The sequence below is a fragment of the Bombina bombina genome, chromosome 6, assembly GCF_027579735.1.
Source record: "Bombina bombina isolate aBomBom1 chromosome 6, aBomBom1.pri, whole genome shotgun sequence".
Lineage (NCBI taxonomy): Eukaryota > Metazoa > Chordata > Amphibia > Anura > Bombinatoridae > Bombina > Bombina bombina.
This window is the reverse complement of record NC_069504.1, coordinates 710242106-710262395: the sequence shown is the minus strand read 5'-3', so window position 1 is coordinate 710262395 and position 20290 is coordinate 710242106. Positions and strand designations below refer to the sequence as shown.

The 20290-nt window shown below is 41.6% G+C and overlaps 1 protein-coding gene across 1 annotated transcript in view; it reads right to left on the bottom strand.

Moving 5' to 3' along the window:
• DOCK6 (dedicator of cytokinesis 6) overlaps positions 1–20290 on the bottom strand; it is a 360578-nt gene that overhangs the window by 7788 nt on the left and 332500 nt on the right. The window contains 2 exon segments of the mRNA XM_053717880.1: positions 5770–5937; positions 6018–6124. Coding sequence (XP_053573855.1) covers positions 5770–5937; positions 6018–6124 — 275 coding nt within the window.

The window sequence follows — 20290 nt, the reverse complement described above, 5'->3', positions numbered from 1 at the left end:
CTGAACGTCTGGAACCTCAGCAACCTGTGCAAAAGAATAGACAGAGCAGAAATCTGTCCCTTTAAGGAACTAGCTGACAAACCCTTCTCCAATCCTTCTTGGAGAAAAGATAATATCCTAGGAATCCTGACCTTACTCCATGAGTAACCCTTGGATTCACACCAATGAAGATATTTATTTACACCATATCTTATGATAGATTTTCCTGGTGACAGGCTTTCGAGCCTGAATTAAGGTATCAATGACCGATTCGGAAAAACCACGCTTTGATAGAATCAATCGTTCAATCTCCAAGCAGTCAGACATAGAGAAATTAGATTTGGATGTTTGAAGGGACCTTGAAGTAGAAGGTCCTGCCTTAGCGGCAGAGTCCATGGTGGAAAGGATGACATGTCCACCAGATCTGCATACCAAGTCCTGCGTGGCCACGCAGGGGGTATCAAGATCACCGAAGCTCTCTCCTGCTTGATCTTGGCAATCAGACGAGGGAGCAGAGGAAACGGTGGAAACACATAAGCCAGGCTGAAGAACCAGGGCGCTGCTAGAGCATCTATCAGCACTGCCTTGGGAACCCTGGACCTGGACCCGTAACAAGGAAGCTTGGCGTTCTGACGAGACGCCATGAGATCCAGTTCTGGTTTGCCCCAAAGTTGGATCAACTGGGCAAATACCTCCGGATGGAGCTCCCACTCCCCCGGATGAAAAGTCTGCCGACTTAGAAAATCCGCTTCCCAGTTCTCTACTCCTGGGATATGGATAGCTGAAAGATGGCTAGAGTGAACCCCTGCCCATAGAATTATCTTTGAAACCTCCAACATTGCCAGGGGGCTCCTTGTTCCCCCCTGATGGTTGATATAGGCTACAGTCGTGATGTTGTCCGACTGAAATCTGATGAACCTGACCGCAGCTAGCTAAGGCCAAGCCTGAAGAGCATTGAATACCGCTCTTAGTTCCAGATTGTTTATCGGAAGGAGGGCCTCCTCCTGAGTCCACGAACCCTGAGCCTTCAGGGAGTTCCAGACTGCACCCCAGCCCAGAAGGCTGGCATCTGTCGTTACTATAGTCCATTCTGGCCTGCGGAAACTCATTCCCTTGGACAGATGGACCCGAGATAGCCACCAGAGAAGAGAATCCCTGGTCTCTTGATCCAGATTTAGTAGAGGGGACAAATCTGTGTAATCCCCATTCCACTGATTGAGCATGCAAAGTTGCAGTGGTCTGAGATGTAGGCGGGCAAAAGGAACAATGTCCATTGCCGCTACAATTAATCCGATTACCTCCATACACTGAGCCACTGACGGACGAGAAATGGAATAAAGAGCACGGCAGGAAGTTAGAAGTTTTGACAACCTGACCTCTGTTAGATAAATCTTCATTTCTACTGAATCTATCAGAGTTCCTAGGAAGGAAACTCTTTCCTTCGTTCACCTTCCACCCGTGAGACCTTAGGAATGCCAGAACAATGTCCGTATGGGACCTGGCGATTTGAAAAGTTGACGCCTGTATCAGGATGTCGTCTAGGTAAGGGGCTACTGCTATACCCCGCGGTCTTAGAACCGCCAGAAGGGACCCTAGAACCTTCGTAAAGATTCTTGGTGCCGTGGCTAACCCAAAGGGAAGAGCCACAAACTGGTAATGCCTGTCTAGGAAGGCGAACCTGAGAAACCGATGATGATCCCTGTGTATCGGAATATGTAGATAAGCATCCTTTAAATCCACGGTAGTCATATATTGACCCTCCTGGATCATAGGTAGGATGGTTCGAATAATCTCCATCTTGAAGGATGGGACCCTGAGAAATTTGTTTAGGATCTTGAGATCCAAGATTGGTCTGAAAGTTCCCTCTTTCTTGGGAACTATAAACAGATTTGAATAGAAGCCCTGCCCCTGTTCCTCCTTTGGAACTGGGTGGATCACTCCCATAACTAGTAGGTCTTGAACGCAATGTAAGAATGCCTCTCTCTTTATCTGGTTTGCAGATAATTGTGAGAGATGAAATCTCCCCTTTGGAGATGAAGCTTTGAAATACAGAAGATATCCCTGGGAAACAATCTCCAGAGCCCAGGGATCCTGGACGTCTCTTGCCCAAGCCTGGGTGAAGAGAAAAAGTCTGCCCCCCACTAGATCCGGTCCCGGATCGGGGGCTACTCCTTCATGCTGTCTTAGAGGCAGCAGCAGGCTTTTTAGCCTGTTTCCACTTGTTCCAAGCCTGGTTAGGTCTCCAGACTAGCTTGGACTGGGCAAAATTTCCCTCTTGTTTTGTAGAAGAGGAAGATGAAGCTGCACCACTCTTGAAGTTTCGAAAGGAAAGAAAATTAGTCTGTTTGGTCCTTAACTTGTTGGACCTATCCTGGGGAAGGGCGTCTGTGCCTGAATGGCAAAACCTGAATTTTTAGCCGTTAGCTTGGTTAAATGAAAAACGGCGTCAGAAATAAATGAATTGGATAACTTAAGAGCTTTAAGCCTGTCAAGGATATCATCCAACGGGGTCTCTACCTGTAAAGCCTCCTCCAGAGACTCGAATCAGAAAGCCGCTGCAGCAGTGACTGGGGCAATGCATGCAAGAGGCTGGAGAATAAAACCTTGTTGTATAAAGATTTTCTTAAGGAAACCCTCTAATTTCTTATCCATAGAATCTAGGAAAGCACAACTGTCCTCGACAGGAATAGTTGTACGCTTAGCTAGGGTAGAGACTGCTCCCTCCACCTTAGGGACCGTCTGCCACAAGTCCCGTGTAGCGGCATCTATAGGAAACATTTTCTTAAAAGCAGGAGGGGGAGAGAACGGCACACCTGGTCTATCCCATTCCTTAGTAATAATTTCTGAAAACCTCTTAGGGATTGGAAAAACATCAGTGTAAACAGGCACTGCAAAGTATTTGTCCATTTTACACAATTTCTCTGGGACTACAATGGTGTCACAGTCATCCAGAGTCGCTAAAACCTCCCTGAGCAACACACGGAGGTGTTCAAGCTTAAATTTAAATGCTGTAATTTCAGAGTCAGACTGAAGTAACACCTTCCCTGAATCAGAGAAGTCACCCACAGATAGAAGCTCTCGTGCTTCAACTTCTGCACATTGTGAGGGTATATCAGACATAGCTACTAAAGCGTCAGAGAGCTCTGTATTTGTTCTAGCCCCAGAGCTGTCTCGCTTTCCTTTTAACCCTGGCAGTTTGGACAATACCTCAGTGAGGGTATGATTCATAACTGCCGCCATGTCTTGTAAAGTAAACGAATTGGACGCGCTAGATGTACTTGGCGTCTCTTGAGCGGGAGTTATAGGTTCTGACACGTGGGGAGAGCTAGATGGCATAACCTCCCTTTTGTCAGTCTCAGAAATCTCAGGTGATAAATCTTTAAAAGCCATAATATGGTCTTTATAACTTATAGAAGGGTCAGTGCATTTGGTACACATTCTAAGAGGGGGTTCCACAATGGCTTCTCAACATAATGAACAAGGAGTTTCCTCTATGTCAGACATGTTTAACAGACTAGTAATGAGACCAGCAAGCTTGGAAAACACTTTAATAAATGTGAAAAAAGCAATAATAAATAACGGTACTGTGCCTTTAAGAGAAAAAAACTACCACATAAACTGCAAAACAGTGAAAAAAAAGTAGTAAACTCTACGAAATGTTTACAGTGTATATAAGGGACTAAAGCAGCATTGCACCCACTTTCAAATGGATGATTAACCCCTCAGGCCCAAAAACGAATTAGAAAAACTTAAAACCTGTTAACAAACAGTCAAACACACTGCCACAGCCCTGCTGTGGCTCCTACCTGCCCTTAAAAACGATTTTTGCAGGAACAAAACCCTCTATAGAGGTCCTATAAGCCAGAGGACTCCTTCAGGGAAGCTGGATGTCTCAGACTGAAAACGAAAATAGGCCCCTCCCACCATGCACTCAAAGTCAGAGGGCCTTAAAAAAGTACTCCTAGGAGTAATCTAACAAGCCATGTGGAAATTAGGCCCCAAATAAAGATTTATCACCCTTAGAGAAAAAACGTTTTTATTTATAAATCATGCAAACGTTTTTACACTAAGTAATATAGGTTTTAACATGAATATTATCCCTTTTTGCAAGCATGATCCCAGTTGTTGTTAAATCACTGTATCAGGCTTACCTTAAATATACCAGGCACTGTCAGCATTTTCTAGACCTTATCATCTCTCTAGAAAAAAATATACTGAACATACCTCAAAGCAGGCAATCTGCAGACCGTCCCCCCAACTGAAGTTTTCTTTCCATACTCTTCAGTTATGTGTGAGAACAGCAATGGACCTTAGTTACAAACCGCTAAGATCATCAAACCTCCAGGCAGAAGCCTTCTTCCAATTTCTGCCTGAGAGTAAAAACAGTACAACGCCGGTACCGTTTAAAAATAACAAACTTTTGATTGAAGGTAAAAACTACACTAAGTCACCACATCTCTCTTGATACTTCCTTTCTTGTCGAGAGCTGCAAGAGAATGACTGGGGGTGGCAGTTAGGGGAGGAGCTATATAGACAGCTCTGCTGTGGGTGTCCTCTTGCAGCTTCCTGTTGGGAAGGAGAATATCCCACAAGTAATGGATGAACCCGTGGACTGGATACACCTTTACAAGAGAAAGAGCTGTTAACTTTAGAGCAATGGTAGTTTATTATAGATCAGGCTTTTTTTTTTTTTTATTTCGGGGTGTTTTTTTGTTTTTAAAAAACGGAGGATTAGAATAGGAATAATTTTTATTTTTTGGATAATTTCGTTTGTTATTTTTTTGTAATGGTAGTTTTTTTTATTTTTTGTAATTTTAGTATTTATTATTTTTTGTAATTGTAGTTTAAATGTTTTAGTAATCTTAGGTTTTTTATTTTTAGTATTCTTAGGTTTTTTATTTTTAGTAATGTTAGGTTTTACTAGTGTAAGTTTCGGTTTTATTTTCATTTCACAGGTAAGTTTGTGTTTATTTTAACTAGGTAGTTAGTAAATAGTTATATTGTAGCTAGCTTAGGTTTTATTTTTATTTCACAGGTAAGTTAGTATTTATTTTTAAGTAGGTAGTTAATAATTGTAAGTTTAATTTAGGTCTATTTTAATTATGTTAAAGTTAGGGGGTGTTAGGTTTAATTTTTTTGTTGCCATGTGGGGGCCAGATGTTTAAGGGTCAATTATTTATTTAACTAATGAAAATGAAACTAAACAAATTTTTTAGCGTTGCACATGTCTAATATATGGATTTGCACTTTCACAAGAAGAAATCCGGCTCTGAAAAGAGCTGAAAACCGCAAGCAGGCGCCTTTTTCCACATTCGGCAGCTAACAAAACTGCAGAATGCACTTGTCTAGTTTTTACCTTCTGTGTATTGCACCCTGTGCATCTCTGAAAGGGACATGAGACCCAAAACTTTTCTTTCATGATTCAGATACAGAATACAATTTTAAACAACTTTATAATTTACTTCTATTATCTAATCAGTTTCATTCTTTTAGTATCATTTGTTGAAGGAGCAGCAATGCACTACTGGTTTCTAACTGAAAACATTGGTGAGCCAATCACAATCAATATATATATGCAGCCACCAATCAACAGCTAGAACCTAGATTCTCTGCTGCTCCTGAGCTTGCCTAGATAAACCTTTCAGCAAATGATAACAAAAGAAGGAAGCAAATTAAATAATAGAAGTAAATTGAAAAGTTGTTTAAAATTGTGTTCTCTATCTGAATCATAAAATAAAAATTTTGGGTTTCATGTGCAAAAAAAAACTAGGAAGGTTATAGTTATTTTACCTGGCGCTGGTGTGCGGCAGAAGGTCACTGTACAGTTGTGGGATCTTGCGTGATGTTAAAGGGCTGAGCGCTTCTCTCAGACGTTGGTAATTCCTCTCCAGTTCCCTGTGGTATTCTCGCTGATCTGGACCAATTAAAGTTTTGTTCTTGCGCAGTGCATCCTCACATCTGGAGAAAAAATAGATATGTTTATGACCTTAAAAGATTTGGGTAATAGCTTTTTTTCAACCCCTTACTTGCTCCCTCACCTCTTTGTAAAGTCCCTGAAGCACAGACGCAGCTTATTGTGCAGCCGGTACAGGCGAGGATCCTCCGGAATCTCTGACAGAAAAACCTGTGCCACCTCCAGAGGGCCCTGAAAGAACACACACAACTTGTGTAACATCAGCACCAGTCACCTAGCTTTAATGTGTACACACAGCACAGAAAGGAGATCTGCCGGCACTCACGCTCACAACTTGTGTAACATCAGCACCAGTCACCTAGCTTTAATGTGTACACACAGCACAGAAAGCAGATCTGCCGGCACTCACGCTCACACACACAACTTGTGTAACATCAGCACCAGTCACCTAGCTTTAATGTGTACACACAGCACAGAAAGCAGTTCTGCCGGCACTCACGCTCGCACACAAAACTAACAGAAAAACAAAATTTATGCTTACCTGATAAATTTCTTTATTGACATGATGAGTCCATGGAACATCTAATTACTAATGGGATATATCACTCCTGCCCAGCAGGAGGCGTCTAAGAGCACCACAGCAAAGCTGTTAAATATCACCTCCCTTCCCTCCCACCCCAGTCATTCGACCGAAGTAAAGGAGAGAAAGGAAGTAACAAGGTGCAGAGGTATCTGAAGTTTATAACATACTAACACCCTGTCTAAAAAACAGGGCGGGCCGTGGACTCATCGTGTCAAGAAAGAAATACATTTATCAGGTAAGCATAAATTTTGTTTTCTTTCTAATGACACAATGAGTCCACGGATCATCTAATTACTAATGGAAATCAATACCCAAGCTAGAGTACACAAATGATAAGGGAGGGACAAGACAGAGAACCTAAACAGAAAGTACCACTGCTTGAAGAACCTTTCTCCCAAAAGCGGCCTCAGCTGAGGCAAAAGTGAATGCCCATGAGGAAGCAACAGCCCTCGTTGAATGAGCTGTAACTCTCTCTGGAGGTTGCTGTCCAGCAGTTTCATAAGCAAAACGTATGATACTCTTCAACCACAAAGAAAGAGAACTAGCCGTAGCTTTCTGTCCCTTACATTTCCCAGAGAAAACCCCAAACAAGGCAGAAGACTGACGAAAATCCTTAGTCGCCTGCAAATAAAATGTTAGTGCACGTACCATGTCCAAATTGTGCAGAAGCCATTCCTTCTGAGAAGAAGGATTAGGACACAAAGAAGGAACAGCAATCTCCTGAGTAATGTTTCGTTAAGAAACTACTTTAGGGAGAAACCCTAATTTAGTACCGATATACTAACAAAGTATGAGTAAGGAGACTCATATTGTAATGCTGAAAGCTCCGAAACTCTCCGAGCAGTGGAAATAGCAACAAGAAACAAAACTTTCCAAGATAACAACTTAATATCTAAAGAATGCATAGGCTCAAACGGAGCCAGCCCCTTGAAGAACTAAATTAAGACTCCAGGGAGGAGTAATTGGTTTGAACACAGGCCTGATCCTGACCAAGGCCTGACAAACGTTTATGTAACAAAATAGACAAGGCAGATATTTGACCCTTTAGGGAACTTGCTGATAATCCTTTCTCCAAACCCTCTTGAAGAAAAGACAGAATTCTAGGAATCCTAACTCTACTCCAAGAGTAGCCTCTGGATTCACACCAAGAAAGGTAAATCTATCTAGTCACAGGTTTACGAGCCTGAATCATGGTCTCAATAACTGACTCCGAAAAACCCCCGCTTGGATAATATTAAGCGTTTAATCTCCAAGCAGTCAGCTTCAGAGAAACTAGATTTGGATGAAGGAAGGGCCCTTGAAGTAGAAGGTCCTTCCTCAACAGAAGTCTCCAAGGTGGAAGAGATGACATGTCCACCAGATCTGCATACCAGATCCTGCGAGGCCACGCCGGTACAATGAGGATCACCGGCGCCCTCTCCTGCTTGATTCGAGCAATGACCTGAGGAAAAAGAGCGAACGGAGGAAATAGATATGCAAGACTGAAATTCCAAGGTACCGCCAGAGCGTCTATCAGTACCGCCTGAGGGTCCCTTGACCTTGACCCGTACCTCGGAAGCTTGGCATTCTGCCGAGATGCCATGAGATCCAATTCTGGCTGACCCCATTTGAGTATCAGACTGTAAAACACTTCCGGATGGAGTTCCCACTCCCACGGGTGAAACATATTTGTTAAGCTTACTGGATTTCTTAGGATTAACTTCGACCATCGTGTTGCTGTCGTCCAATGTTGATAAAACCTCCTTGAGTAACAGACAGAGTTGTTTTAGCTTAAACCTGAAAGATACAACTTCAGTATCAGCAGGAGGAATTACACTGTCAGAATCTGAGATTTCACCCTCAGATGCTACTGAAGTATCCTCCTCCTTAGGCTTCTGGGAGGGGGCATTCGACATAGCAACCACTGCGTCAGTAACCTAGCTCACTGAATGTTTATTTTTCCTCTTGCGCTTTGCCTGCAGCATGGGAAAAGCAGACGACGCATCAGAAACTGCAGAGGACATGAGGGAAGCGATGTCTTGCAACGTAACTCCAGGAGGAGTCAGAGAGGAAGCGCAGGGCACTGCATGTGTGGGCGGTAAAAGTTGGGACGCTTGAGGAGAAAGCTAGGGCATAAATTGAACATCTGCCTTAGAAAATGCTGGCTCAGAAAAAAGTTTATCCCTGTAATTTAAAGTTCTCTCAATACATGAGGAACAGAAAGGGATTGGTGGTTCCACATTGGCATCAAAACATAAGGAACAAGTGACATTTTGCAGGGTCTCTTGGTCCATTCTGACTCCCAATGGATCAAATTATCAAATAAAAAGCTTAAATTTTAATAAAAATTAAAACATGAAAAAAACTTTACTGTCTCTTTAAATTTTAAAACTTTTTTACTTTTCTATGCAGAGAGGACTAAATAGCTACACAAATACTGCAGATCACCTCTACACCTCAGCTTAACTTTGCTGAGGTGTCTACCTGCTCTGCAGACACTGGCTACAATCCCCTCAGCAAAAGATCCGGAATTCAGCTGTAGATCAAAACGAACCGCTGGCCGGTTGAAAACGCATGCCTTTACACTCCTCGAATCAGGAAGTGCAGAAAAAGTGGCGCGCAACACAAATTGCCACCTCACATAGCTCCGCCCATTGTGGGCATCTAAAAAAAAAAGGAAGCTCCCGGTCGGCATCTTATACTAAAGTTAAGCCGCCTGGAGCAGTGAAACCACCTCAATACTGAGCCTAGAATACCTCCTCAGCCCCAGTGCCTGAATAAAGTGCTGCCTACATAAGTCCCCTCCTTTTATCCATAGGAGGATTTAGTCCCAAGTAAATAAAGTGCTACAACTTCTTCTGAGTTATTTTTCTTTATTTCCCAGACCCAGAAAAATAAGTCAGCACTTACCGCTTAAATCTGCCAGGCAGCAAGGCAGCTCACTAGGTTTGAGAGGTCCTCTCTCTCACATCGACCTGTGGAGAAAAAGATAAAGACTGAGTAATCTTACTCAGGCTTTCAGAGATAGGGCAGCATACATTACATGGGAGGCGCAGTGAGAATAATGTCCCACAAGTTCCCATTGCTCTAAAGCCACCACTGCTCTACTGAAGAGACTGATATGGACTACGGCTACACCCCAGAACAAAGCAGCACAATCTTGTACTACTTAAAAAATAATAAAATCTTGCTTGAAGAATCTATTACTAACACCTAACTTTACCACTTCCTTGCTCTAACGTAGGCAAAGAGAATGACTAGGGTGAGAGGGAAGGGAGGTGATATTTGCTGTGGTGCTCTTTGCCTCCTCCTGCTGGGCAGGAGTGATATATCCCATTAGTAAATAGATGATCCGTGGACTCATCGTGTCATTAGAAAGAAATAGATATGGGTGGAAGCAGTGACAGGTCTCCTATATTGTTACTCTGACATTGGTACATAACAAGAATCACCTTTACACACATACTACTACATTGTTACATGAAGCACAAACACAGAGAAGCCAACAACCCTGTAAACTGCTCTTCACAAAGGCACAAGTACAGGACAGATATTAGCCTTCCCATTGTCATCATGGTACTGTGTGTGGCCCTGGTGCCCCCTGAAGATAACTCAGTAATAAGCAATAGTAATATACATGCTTCTCTGTATGATGATTTTAAAGGGACATAAAACCCAAAAGTTTTATTTCATGATTCATATAGAACATACAATTTTATTTAATTTTTTTTTTAATAATTTTTTTTGAGGTTTAGTGTACAATACAATATGAAAGCAGTAATGTAAATGGCGTACAAGTACAGAAAAATGAAATGCATTAACAGAAAAACACAATCATATCTGTTAAATCACAGATAAGGTTAAAAAATACAGGTTTACATGCTTGTCAGCCTGAGATTTAAATGCCACTATATGACCAGCATACTGATTTGCTTTTGGTAATCAACATAAGAGTACTAAACCTCTTTTATAATTTTACTAGGTGATAAGCCTGCCCAGAGGGCAGTTTATGTTTACAAAATACAAACACCCAAGCTAAAGTTACAAAAAATAAAAAAAGTACAATTACAGAAAAAAAATAAACAAAGCTATCCAAAATAAAAAAATTAAACCTAAACTAATACCCATATAAAAATAAAAAATCCCCCCAAAATAAAAACACACCCCCTAAGCTAATACTAAACTACCAATAGCCCTTAAAAAGGCCTTTTGTAGGGCATTGCCCTAAGTTAAACAGCTCTTTTACCTCTAAAAATACTAAATCCCTCCTAACAGTAAAACCACCCCACTCACCAAACCCCCCAAAATAAAAAAACCTAACACTAAAAAAAACTAAACTACCCATTGCCTTTAAAAGGGCATTCGTATGGGCATTGCCCTTAAAAGGGCATTCAGCTCTTTTTACTGCCCTTAAAAGGGCAATCAGCTCTTTTTCAAGCCCAAAAAACCCCTAATCTAAAAAAAAAAATCACCCCAAAAATTAAAATAAAAAAAGCCTAAACCTAAGCCCCAAATAGGTACTCACTGTTCCTGAAGTCCAGTGGAGAAGTGTTCCCGATACCTGGATCCTCAGCGACGGTCCTCGGTGGCATGGAAGCTCCTCTTCATCCGATGTCCGTCGTAGACTGTTAATTGAATGCAAGGTACCGCAATCAATTTGGGGTACCTTGCATTCCTATTGGCTGAAATTTTAAAATCAGCCAATAGAATTAGAGCTACTGAAAACCTATTGGCTGTTCAAATCAGCCAATAAGATTTCAGTAGCTCTCATCCTATTGGCTGATTTCAAAATTTCAGCCAAAAGGAATGCAAGGTACCACAATAAATATGGGGTACCTTGCATTCAATCTTCAGTGTGCGACGGAAGATCACATGAAGAGGAGCTCCACGCCGCCGAGGACCGCTGCTCAGGATCCAGGCATCGGGAACACAGCTCCATGCCGCCTTCACTCCGGATGAAGATAGAAGATGATAGATCCGTCTGGAAGGAGACCTTCTCCGCCGGACTTCAGTAACAGTGAGTACCTATTTGGGGCTTAGGTTTAGGCTTTTTTATTTTAATTTTTTTTGTTTAGATTAGGGTTTTTGGGCTTGAAAAAGAGCTGATTGCCCTTTTAAGGGCAGTAAAAGAGCTGAATGCCCTTTTAAGGTCAATGCCCTTACAAATGCACCTTTAGGGGCAATGGGTAGTTTAATTTTTTTAGTATTTTTTTTTTGGGGGGGGGGAGACTTAGTATTTTTTAGAGGTAAAAGAGCTGTTTAACTTAGGGCAATGCCCTACAAAATGCCCTTTTAAGGGCTATTTGAAGTTTAGATTAGGGGGCGTTTTTATTTTGAGGGGCTTAGGTATAATTGTTTTTTATTTTTGCTAATTTTGTTTATTTTTTTCTGTAATGTTAGACTTTTATTTTTTGTAATTTAATGTTAGTTTTTTTAATTTTAATAGTAATTTAGTAGTAATTAGGGTTAATTTAGGGAGTGTTAGGTTAGGGGGCTTAGTAATTAAATTAGTTATTTGCATTGTGGGGGGTTGGCGGTATAGGGGTTAATATATTTATTAGGATTATTGTGATGTGGGGGTTTGGCGGTTTAGGGGTTAATAGATTAATTAGGGTTATTGCAATGTGGGGGTTTAGGGGTTAATAAGGTTTATTGCAATGTGGGGTGTTGACGGTTTAAGAGTTAATAGGTTATATAGGTTTATTGCGGGCGGTTTAGGGGTTAATAGGTTAATTAGGGTTATTGCGATGTGGGGGGTTTAGGGGTTAAAAAGGTTTATTGCAATTTGGGGTGTTGATGGTTTAAGAGTTAATAGGTTATATAGGTTTATTGCGATGTGGGGGTTGGCGGTTTAGAGGTTAATATTTTAATTATGTTATTTATACTTTAGGGGTTAATAACTTTATTATTTTGCGATGTGGGGGTTGACGGTTTAGGTTTTTGTTACTACTTTGTGCGGGAGGTTACGTTTTTTTGTTATACTTAGTGGGGGCGGGGTTATGTGTTTTGTTTTTTATTTCTTGCGGGCAGTTACCTGTTTTTTAGTTATTTTGTGCGGGTGGTTGCAATTTTTTTTTTTTTAAGGGTTCGGGTTTGCCTACGCTGCATCCAGGTGGATTCCGAAAAATGGCAGGGTGGTGAAGGTGGATTCTTTTGCCTTCACGCGCAGCCAACATTCCTTTGAGGATGCATGCGCAACTGGCGACGGACGCGTTACAGATGTAGATGTGTAGATCTCCCATAACTATTTAAAGCCGCTCCTGGGCTTCTAGTAACCGTAATATAATTCTTTAGGGAGAAGTATAATATAGGATTATTTGACAGAAAGGAATAAAGAGTGCAAAGCATATGAATTATATAAGCTTGTAAAACATATCAGTATATATATTTTAACACGTGACCAGCCTAAAGAACATACAATTTTAAACAACTTTCCAACTTCTATTATCAAATTTGTTTAATTCTCTTGGTACGTTTTGTTGAAGGTACAGCAATGCACTACTGGGAGCTAACTAAACACATTGTGTGAACTAATGACAAGCAGCCACCAACCAGAACCTAGCTCCCAGTAGTGCAGTGCCGCTCCTGACAGACTATGGGAACGACCATGGGCACCAGAATCACCCCCAGCTTTGATAATCTCTATATGGGATTGTTTGAGCTATATTATAATTATGGATCGTGCTTTGGGGCAAACCTGGTTTTCTATGGCTTATTTTTTAAGGGTGATCACATTACTTTCACATCCTTTGTATCACACCTCAATTCCATTTCACATCACATCTTATAAAAATAGTTCTTCCAATACTATAGGGGCCTTCAGATGTAGAAGGGTCCATTGTAAGATGTAGAAATGTGTGACTCATGGTACCATTTGTTTTAAGTCTCATAGCACCAACAACATATAGGGGGGTAGTTATCAAGCCGTCAACCTCAAATACGCTGGAATTCCGCAGCGTATTTGTGGCAAGGCTGATTCGCCTTAGTTATCAAAGGCTAGAGACCGGCAAAAGTAGAATTTTGTGACGTAAGCTTCGATCCGCCGGACTCAGTCCGACACAGATCGATTCTTACGTCACTTCAGATGTTCCGCACACAAGTGCGGCACAATCTGACTACTTTTGCTAGTTATCAAAAAACTAGCAGGTACGCTCTGCACTTTTCCGGCCCAGCGTACCTGGTTTTCAATCCGCCGCCCTGGAGGCGGCGGATCCCATAGGAATCAATGGGAGTCTGACCATAGCGAAAGTTCATGTTCGCTGCTGCCAGACATCCCATTGATTCCTATGGGAAATGTCTGCACCTAACACCCTAACATGTACCCCGAGTCTAAACACCCCTAAGCTGTCCCCCCCTACACCGCCGCAACTAAATAAAGTTATTACCCCCTAAACCGCCGCTCCCGGAGCCCACCGCAAGCTACTCTATACATATTAACCCCTAAACCGCCGCTCCCGGAGCCCACCGCAAGCTACTCTATACATATTAACCCCTAAACCGCCGCTCCCTGACCCCGCCGCAACTATAATATGGATATTTAAACTCCAGACTATGGCTCCCGCTGGCCTCAATTCTAATACGGATATAGCAGCATTCGACTAAAGAACTTGTCTGATTTTTATGTCCATTTATATAATTATTTTTATTTTTAACAGCTTATGTCTGTATTTGTGTGTTCACCTTTAATTTTTTTCTTTTAGCTATGCATGTGGGTATATAAACATTTGTATCATAATGTGTAATTACAGCCTGATGAAGCAGCGTTCTTATGATGAGAAACGTGTTGCTGTTTTTTTTATACATTTTCTATTTTTATTATATAGCCTGTGCCTATCCCTTATTTATCCCTACAAGCTAACTTATTGGTGCTATGCTTTCACTTTCAATACCCTCTGCTGCATTTCGGGATGTTTTGTTGAGACGGCGACGTCACATGCAGAGTCTAAGGCGGTTGCTGAGATGGAGAAGGGCAGTTTGAATCACTTTGAATCCTGTCCTGAAGGGATATGAGTTTAGCTTGAAAACTTTAAATCTCTAGCATGCTACACAAGCACTACGGGTGTTGCTCTCACGTTAGTGACTTTGTGCCTGTTGCTTATTCAACTTTATCCTGTCGTTACTATCTTATGAGGCCCCCTTTCTAATCTTTCAGCCACACGGGATAACCAGAACCAGTGAAGAGCACTGCAATAGGACTTCTTGACTATTGGAATTTTAAAATATTGTTCCTAACGACTAATCCCAATAATGACATGGTTTATTATAGTGGTTATGTTACATTTTATGTTACACTTTTCTTTAATTTATTTGCCAGCGCGCCCGATTACTGATACTTTGTGTATTTATTTTGTCATTACTGCTCCTGAGCCTACCTAAGGTGTGCTTTTCAACAAAGGATGCCAAGAGAATAAAGAAAATTAGATAATAGAAGTCAATTGGAACATTGTTTAAAATTGTATGCTCTGTCTGAATCATGAAAGAAAAAAACAAAATTTCTGCTTACCCGATTCATTTCTTTCTTTCCGGATATGGTGAGTCCACGGAATCATCAATTACTGTTGGGAATACCACTCCTGGCCAGCAGGAGGAGGCAAAGAGAACCCCAGCAATAGCTGTTAAATGTCACTTCCCTTCCCACAATCCACAGTCATTCGACCGAAAGGAAAATGGAGAAAAGGGAATAACACAAGGTGTAGAGGTGCCTGAGATTAAGGTTAAAAATAACTGTCTTAAAATAAAGGGTGGGCCGTGGACTCACCATATCCGGAAAGAAAGAAATTTATCAGGTAAGCATAAATTTTGTATTCTTTCCTAAGATGTGGTGAGTCCAGGGAATCATCAATTACTGTTGGGAGTCAATACCCAAGCCAGAGGAAACAGATGATTAGAGAGGGACAAGACAGGGAACCTAAACAGAAGGCACAACTGCTTGAGAAACCTTTCTCCCAAAAGAAGCCTCAGCCGGTGCAAAAGTATCAATTTTGGAAAAAGTATGTAGAGAAGACCAAGTTGCAGCCTTGCAAATCTGTTCCACAGAAGCTTCATTTTTAAAAGCCCAAGAAGAAGAAACAGACCCTCCTGGAGAAAAGACAAAATCCTAGGAATCCTGACCCTACTCCAAAAGTAGCCCTTGGATTCACGCCAATAAAGATATGTACGCCATATCTTATGGTAAATCTTCCTAGTAACAGGCTTGTGAGCCTGAATCATGGTCTCAATGACCGCCTCAGAAAAAAACACGCTTAGACAAAACTAAGTGTTCAATCTCGAAGCAGTCAGCTTCAGACTAACAATATTTGAATGAAGGAATAGACCCTGAGTTACAAGGTCCTTCCTCAGAGACCACCTCCAAGGTGGAAGAGATGACATCTTCACTAGGTCTGCAAACCAGATCTATCAGAGCGGCCTGCGGATCTTTTGACCTAAAACCGTACCTTGGAAACTTGGCAATCTGTCAAGATGCCATCAGATCAAATTCCAGCACCCCCCATTTGAGGGTTAACCAGGAGAACACCTCCGGATGGAGAGCCCACTCGCCGGGATAAAATGTCTGTCTGCTTAGGAAGTCCGCTTCCCAGTTGTCTACTCCTGGAATGTGGATGGCAGATAGACAGCAATTGTGAGATTCTGCCCACTGAACAATCCGAGCCATCTCCTTCATGGCTAAGGAACTCAGAGTTCCTCCCTGGTGGTTAATGAAAGTCACTGAGATTTTGTCCGACTGGAACCTGATAAACCGGGCTAAGGACAACTGAGGCCAATCCATCAGAGCATTGTTCCAGACTGCTCCCCAGCCCAACAGGCTGGAGTCCGTGATCACTATAAAGAAAGTTCTCCGGAAGCATATGCCCTGAGACAGATGCCCCTGAGAAAGCCACCATGTGAGAGTCTCTAGTTGACTGATCTAGATCGATCCTCTGAGACAGATCCGCATGATCCCCATTCCATAGACTGAGCATGCAAAACTGCAGAGCTCTCAAATGGAATCGAGCAAAGAGAATGATGTCCATTAAAGTGACCATGAGACCAATTACCCCCATACGAGTCAATGATGTCTAACGGTAGGCTGCAGAAAGAGGCAAAAGGAAAACATCTTTGATTTTCTGACTTCTGTCAGAAATATTTCCTTAGATAGGGAGACTATTATGGTCCCCAAGAAAACTACCCTTGTAGCTGTAACAAGGGAACTCTTTTCCAGATTCACTTTCCATCCGTGGGAACGTGAAAAAGACAACCATATCTCTGAATGAGAGATTGCTTGTTGAAAATATGGTGCCTGAACCAATATGACGTCCAGGTAGGTCGCCACTTCGATTCGAGACCTGATCACTGCCAAGGGAGCCCCCAGAACTTAGAGAAGATTCCGGTAACTGAGGCAAGGCCAAACGGAAGAGCCGCAAACTGAGTTTGTCTAGTAAGGCGAAGCTCATGAACTTGATGATCCCTGTGGATGGGAACATGAATATACGCATCCTTCAGGTCTATGGTCATCATGCTGACCCTCTTGCACCAAAGGAAGCACAGAACAAATGGTCTCCATTTTGAAGGATGCTATTCTGAGAAACTTAATGAGACACACTTTAGGTCTAAACAAGGATGAAAAAGTCCTTCTTATTTGGGAACCACAACAGATTGGAATAGAACCTAGACCCTATTCCCTTACAAGAACTGGAACCACTCCCAGGGAGGAAAGATCCTGTACACATTTCAAGAATGTCTCTCTCTATCTGGTCTGCAGATAAACATGAGAGGTGGAATCTACCCCTGGGAGGAGAGTTATGAATTTTATTTATAACCCTGAGATACTGTGTCCACAGCAAAAAGGATCTGGGTCAACTCGCATCCAAGCTTGATAAAACAGAGCAAGTCTGCCCCCCACTTGATCCGATCCCGGATCGGGGGCAAACCCTTCATGCTGATTTAAACTCAGCTGCAGGTTTCTTTGAATGTGTCCCCTTGCTCCAAGACTGAGTGGGTTTGATTGCTCCTGCTTGGAAGAGAAAGAGACAGGCTGTCCTTTGAAGTTACAAAAGGATTGAAAATTACTCTGGCGTCCTTAAAGGGACAGTCTACACCAGAATTTTTATTGTTTTAAAAGATAGATAATCCCTTTATTACCCATTCCCCAGTTTTGCATAACCAACACAGTTATATTAATATACTTTTAACCTCTGTGATTATCTTGTATCTAAGCCTCTGCAAACTGCCCCTTTATTTCAGTTCTTTTGACAGACTTGCAGTTTAGCCAATCAGTGCCTGCTCCCAGATAACTTCACGTGCATGAGCACAGTGTTATCTATATGAAACACATGAACTAACACCCTCTAGTGGTGAAAAAATGTTAAAATGCATTCTAAAAAGAGGTGGCCTTCAAGGTCTAAGAAATTAGCATATGAACCTCCTAGGTTAAGCTTTCAACTAAGAATACCAAGAGAACAAAGCAAAATTGGTGATAAAAGTAAATTGGAAAATTGTTTAAAATGACATGCCCTATCTGAATCATGAATGTTTATTTTGGACTAGACTGTCCCTTTAACCCCTTAATGACCGGACCATTTTTCAATTTTCTTACCCTTAATGACAATGGCTATTTTTACATTTCTGCAGTGTTTGTGTTTAGATGTAATTTTCCTCTTACTCATTTACTGTACCCATACATATTATATACCGTTTTTCTCGCCATTAAATGGACTTTCTAAAGATACCATTATTTTCATCATATCTTATAATTTACTATAAAAAAATGTAAAATATGAGGAAAAAATTGAAAAAAAACACACTTTTTCTAACTTTGACCCCCAAAATCTGTTACACATCTACAACCACCAAAAAAAAAACCATTCTAAATAGTTTCTAAATTTTGTCCTGAGTTTAGAAATATCCAATGTTTACATGTGCTTTGCTTTTTTTGCAAGTTATAGGGCCATAAATACAAGTAGCGCTTTGCTATTTCCAAACCACTTTTTTCCAGAATTAGCGCTAGTTACATTGGAACACTGATATCTTTCAGGAATACCTGAATATCCCTTGACATGTATATATTTATATTTAGAAGACATCCCAAAGTATTGATCTAGGCCCATTTTGGTATATTTCATGCCACCATTTCACCGCCAAATACGATCAAATAAAAAAAAAAACTTAAATTTTTCACAATTTTAGGTTTCTCACTGAAATTATTTACAAACAGCTTGTGCAATTATGGCACAAGTGGTTGTAAATGCTTCTCTGGGATCCCCTTTGTTCAGAAATAGCAGACATATATGGCTTTGGCGTTGCTTTTTGGTAATAATAAGGCCGTTTAATACTGCTGCGCACCACACTTGTAATATGCCCAGCAGTTAAGGGGTTAATTAGGTAGCTTGTAGGGTTAATTTTTAGCTTTAGCGTAGAGATCAGCCTCCCACCTGACACATCCCACCCCCTGATCCCCCCCTGACCCCCCTCAAACAGCTCTCTTCCCTCCCCCACCTCACAATTGTCACCGCCATCTTAAGTACTGGCAGAAAGTCTGCCAGTACTGAAATAAAAATAATTTATTATTATTTTTTTAATTTTTTCATACAGTCTGCAGTGATGGATCCCCCTTACCCCACAACCTCCCTGATCCCCCCCAATACATCTCTCTAAACCTCCCCCTCTAACTATTTGCCGCCATCTTGGGTACTGGCAGCTGTCTGCCAGTACCCAATTTGCCCCCCAAAATAGTTTTTTTTTTACTTTTTTCTATTTAATACTTGTTTTCTGTAGTGTAGCTGGCCCCCCTAAACGATCTACATCCCTCCCCCTCCCAGATCCCTTACTAAAGAGCTAAGATCCCCCTGCTTTTTTTTTCTCTTTCATCTACATCCCGCCCCCCCGCCCGCAATCGCCACTCCGGTAAAAACTGCAGACTAGGTAAGATCGCTTTGGGAAATATAAGGAGGCTGCTAGAGATTAAGCCAGCAAACAACAACCAACGATTTTGTTAGTATCAGTGCTGGTTCAGAAAGGGCCACATAGTGGCCCTTTCTGAATCGGTATGTAAAATAGGGGATTGCAGTGATGCCTCAATATTGAGGCATCACTACAATCCCTTGGAAGCAGCTGGAAGCGATCGTGATCGCTTCCAGCACTTCAGACAACAGAGGACGTACCAGGTACGTCAATTGTCACTAAGGGAGTTTTTTCCTATGACGTACCTGGTACGTCCTCTGTCATTAAGGGGTTAAGGTCTATTTTTCTTGTCTTATGGTAGAAAAGACCCTTTTCCACCCATAATATCAGAAGTAATTTCTGCCAAACCATGTAAAAACAAGGTCTCACTCTTGTAAGGAAGCTCCAGAAGCTTGGACTTGGAGGAAACATCAGCTGACCAAGATTTTAGCCACAACGCCCGCGGGCTAACACAGCAAAGTCAGACATCTTGGCTCCCAGTCTATTTAGACAAGGCAAACTGCTGTTTTCCATAGAAAACCTAGATGATCAATAAACTTCCAGCTTCTTGTCCATGGATCCATAAAGAAGCAGCTATTCTCCATTGGGATCGAAATTCTCTGAGCCATAGTAGAAAAAGTCCCTACTACTTAAGGCACAGTGCATTTAATGGAATCAGAGAGAGGAAACAAACCTTTAAAAGATGGGAGACAGGTATCCCTAGCTTCTCCTAGTCCTGTGAAACATCTGTGCGTTTAAATGAATCATGAGAGATAACATATCATAAAGATTAGCTTAACCTGGCCTATTCAGGGTTTGAACACAGGTTTCACACTTCCTAGTCAGTAGATTACCACTATACTAAATGTGGTTATTGGATGTTACCTCCCCCAGACCAAGCAACAATTTTATTGAAAACA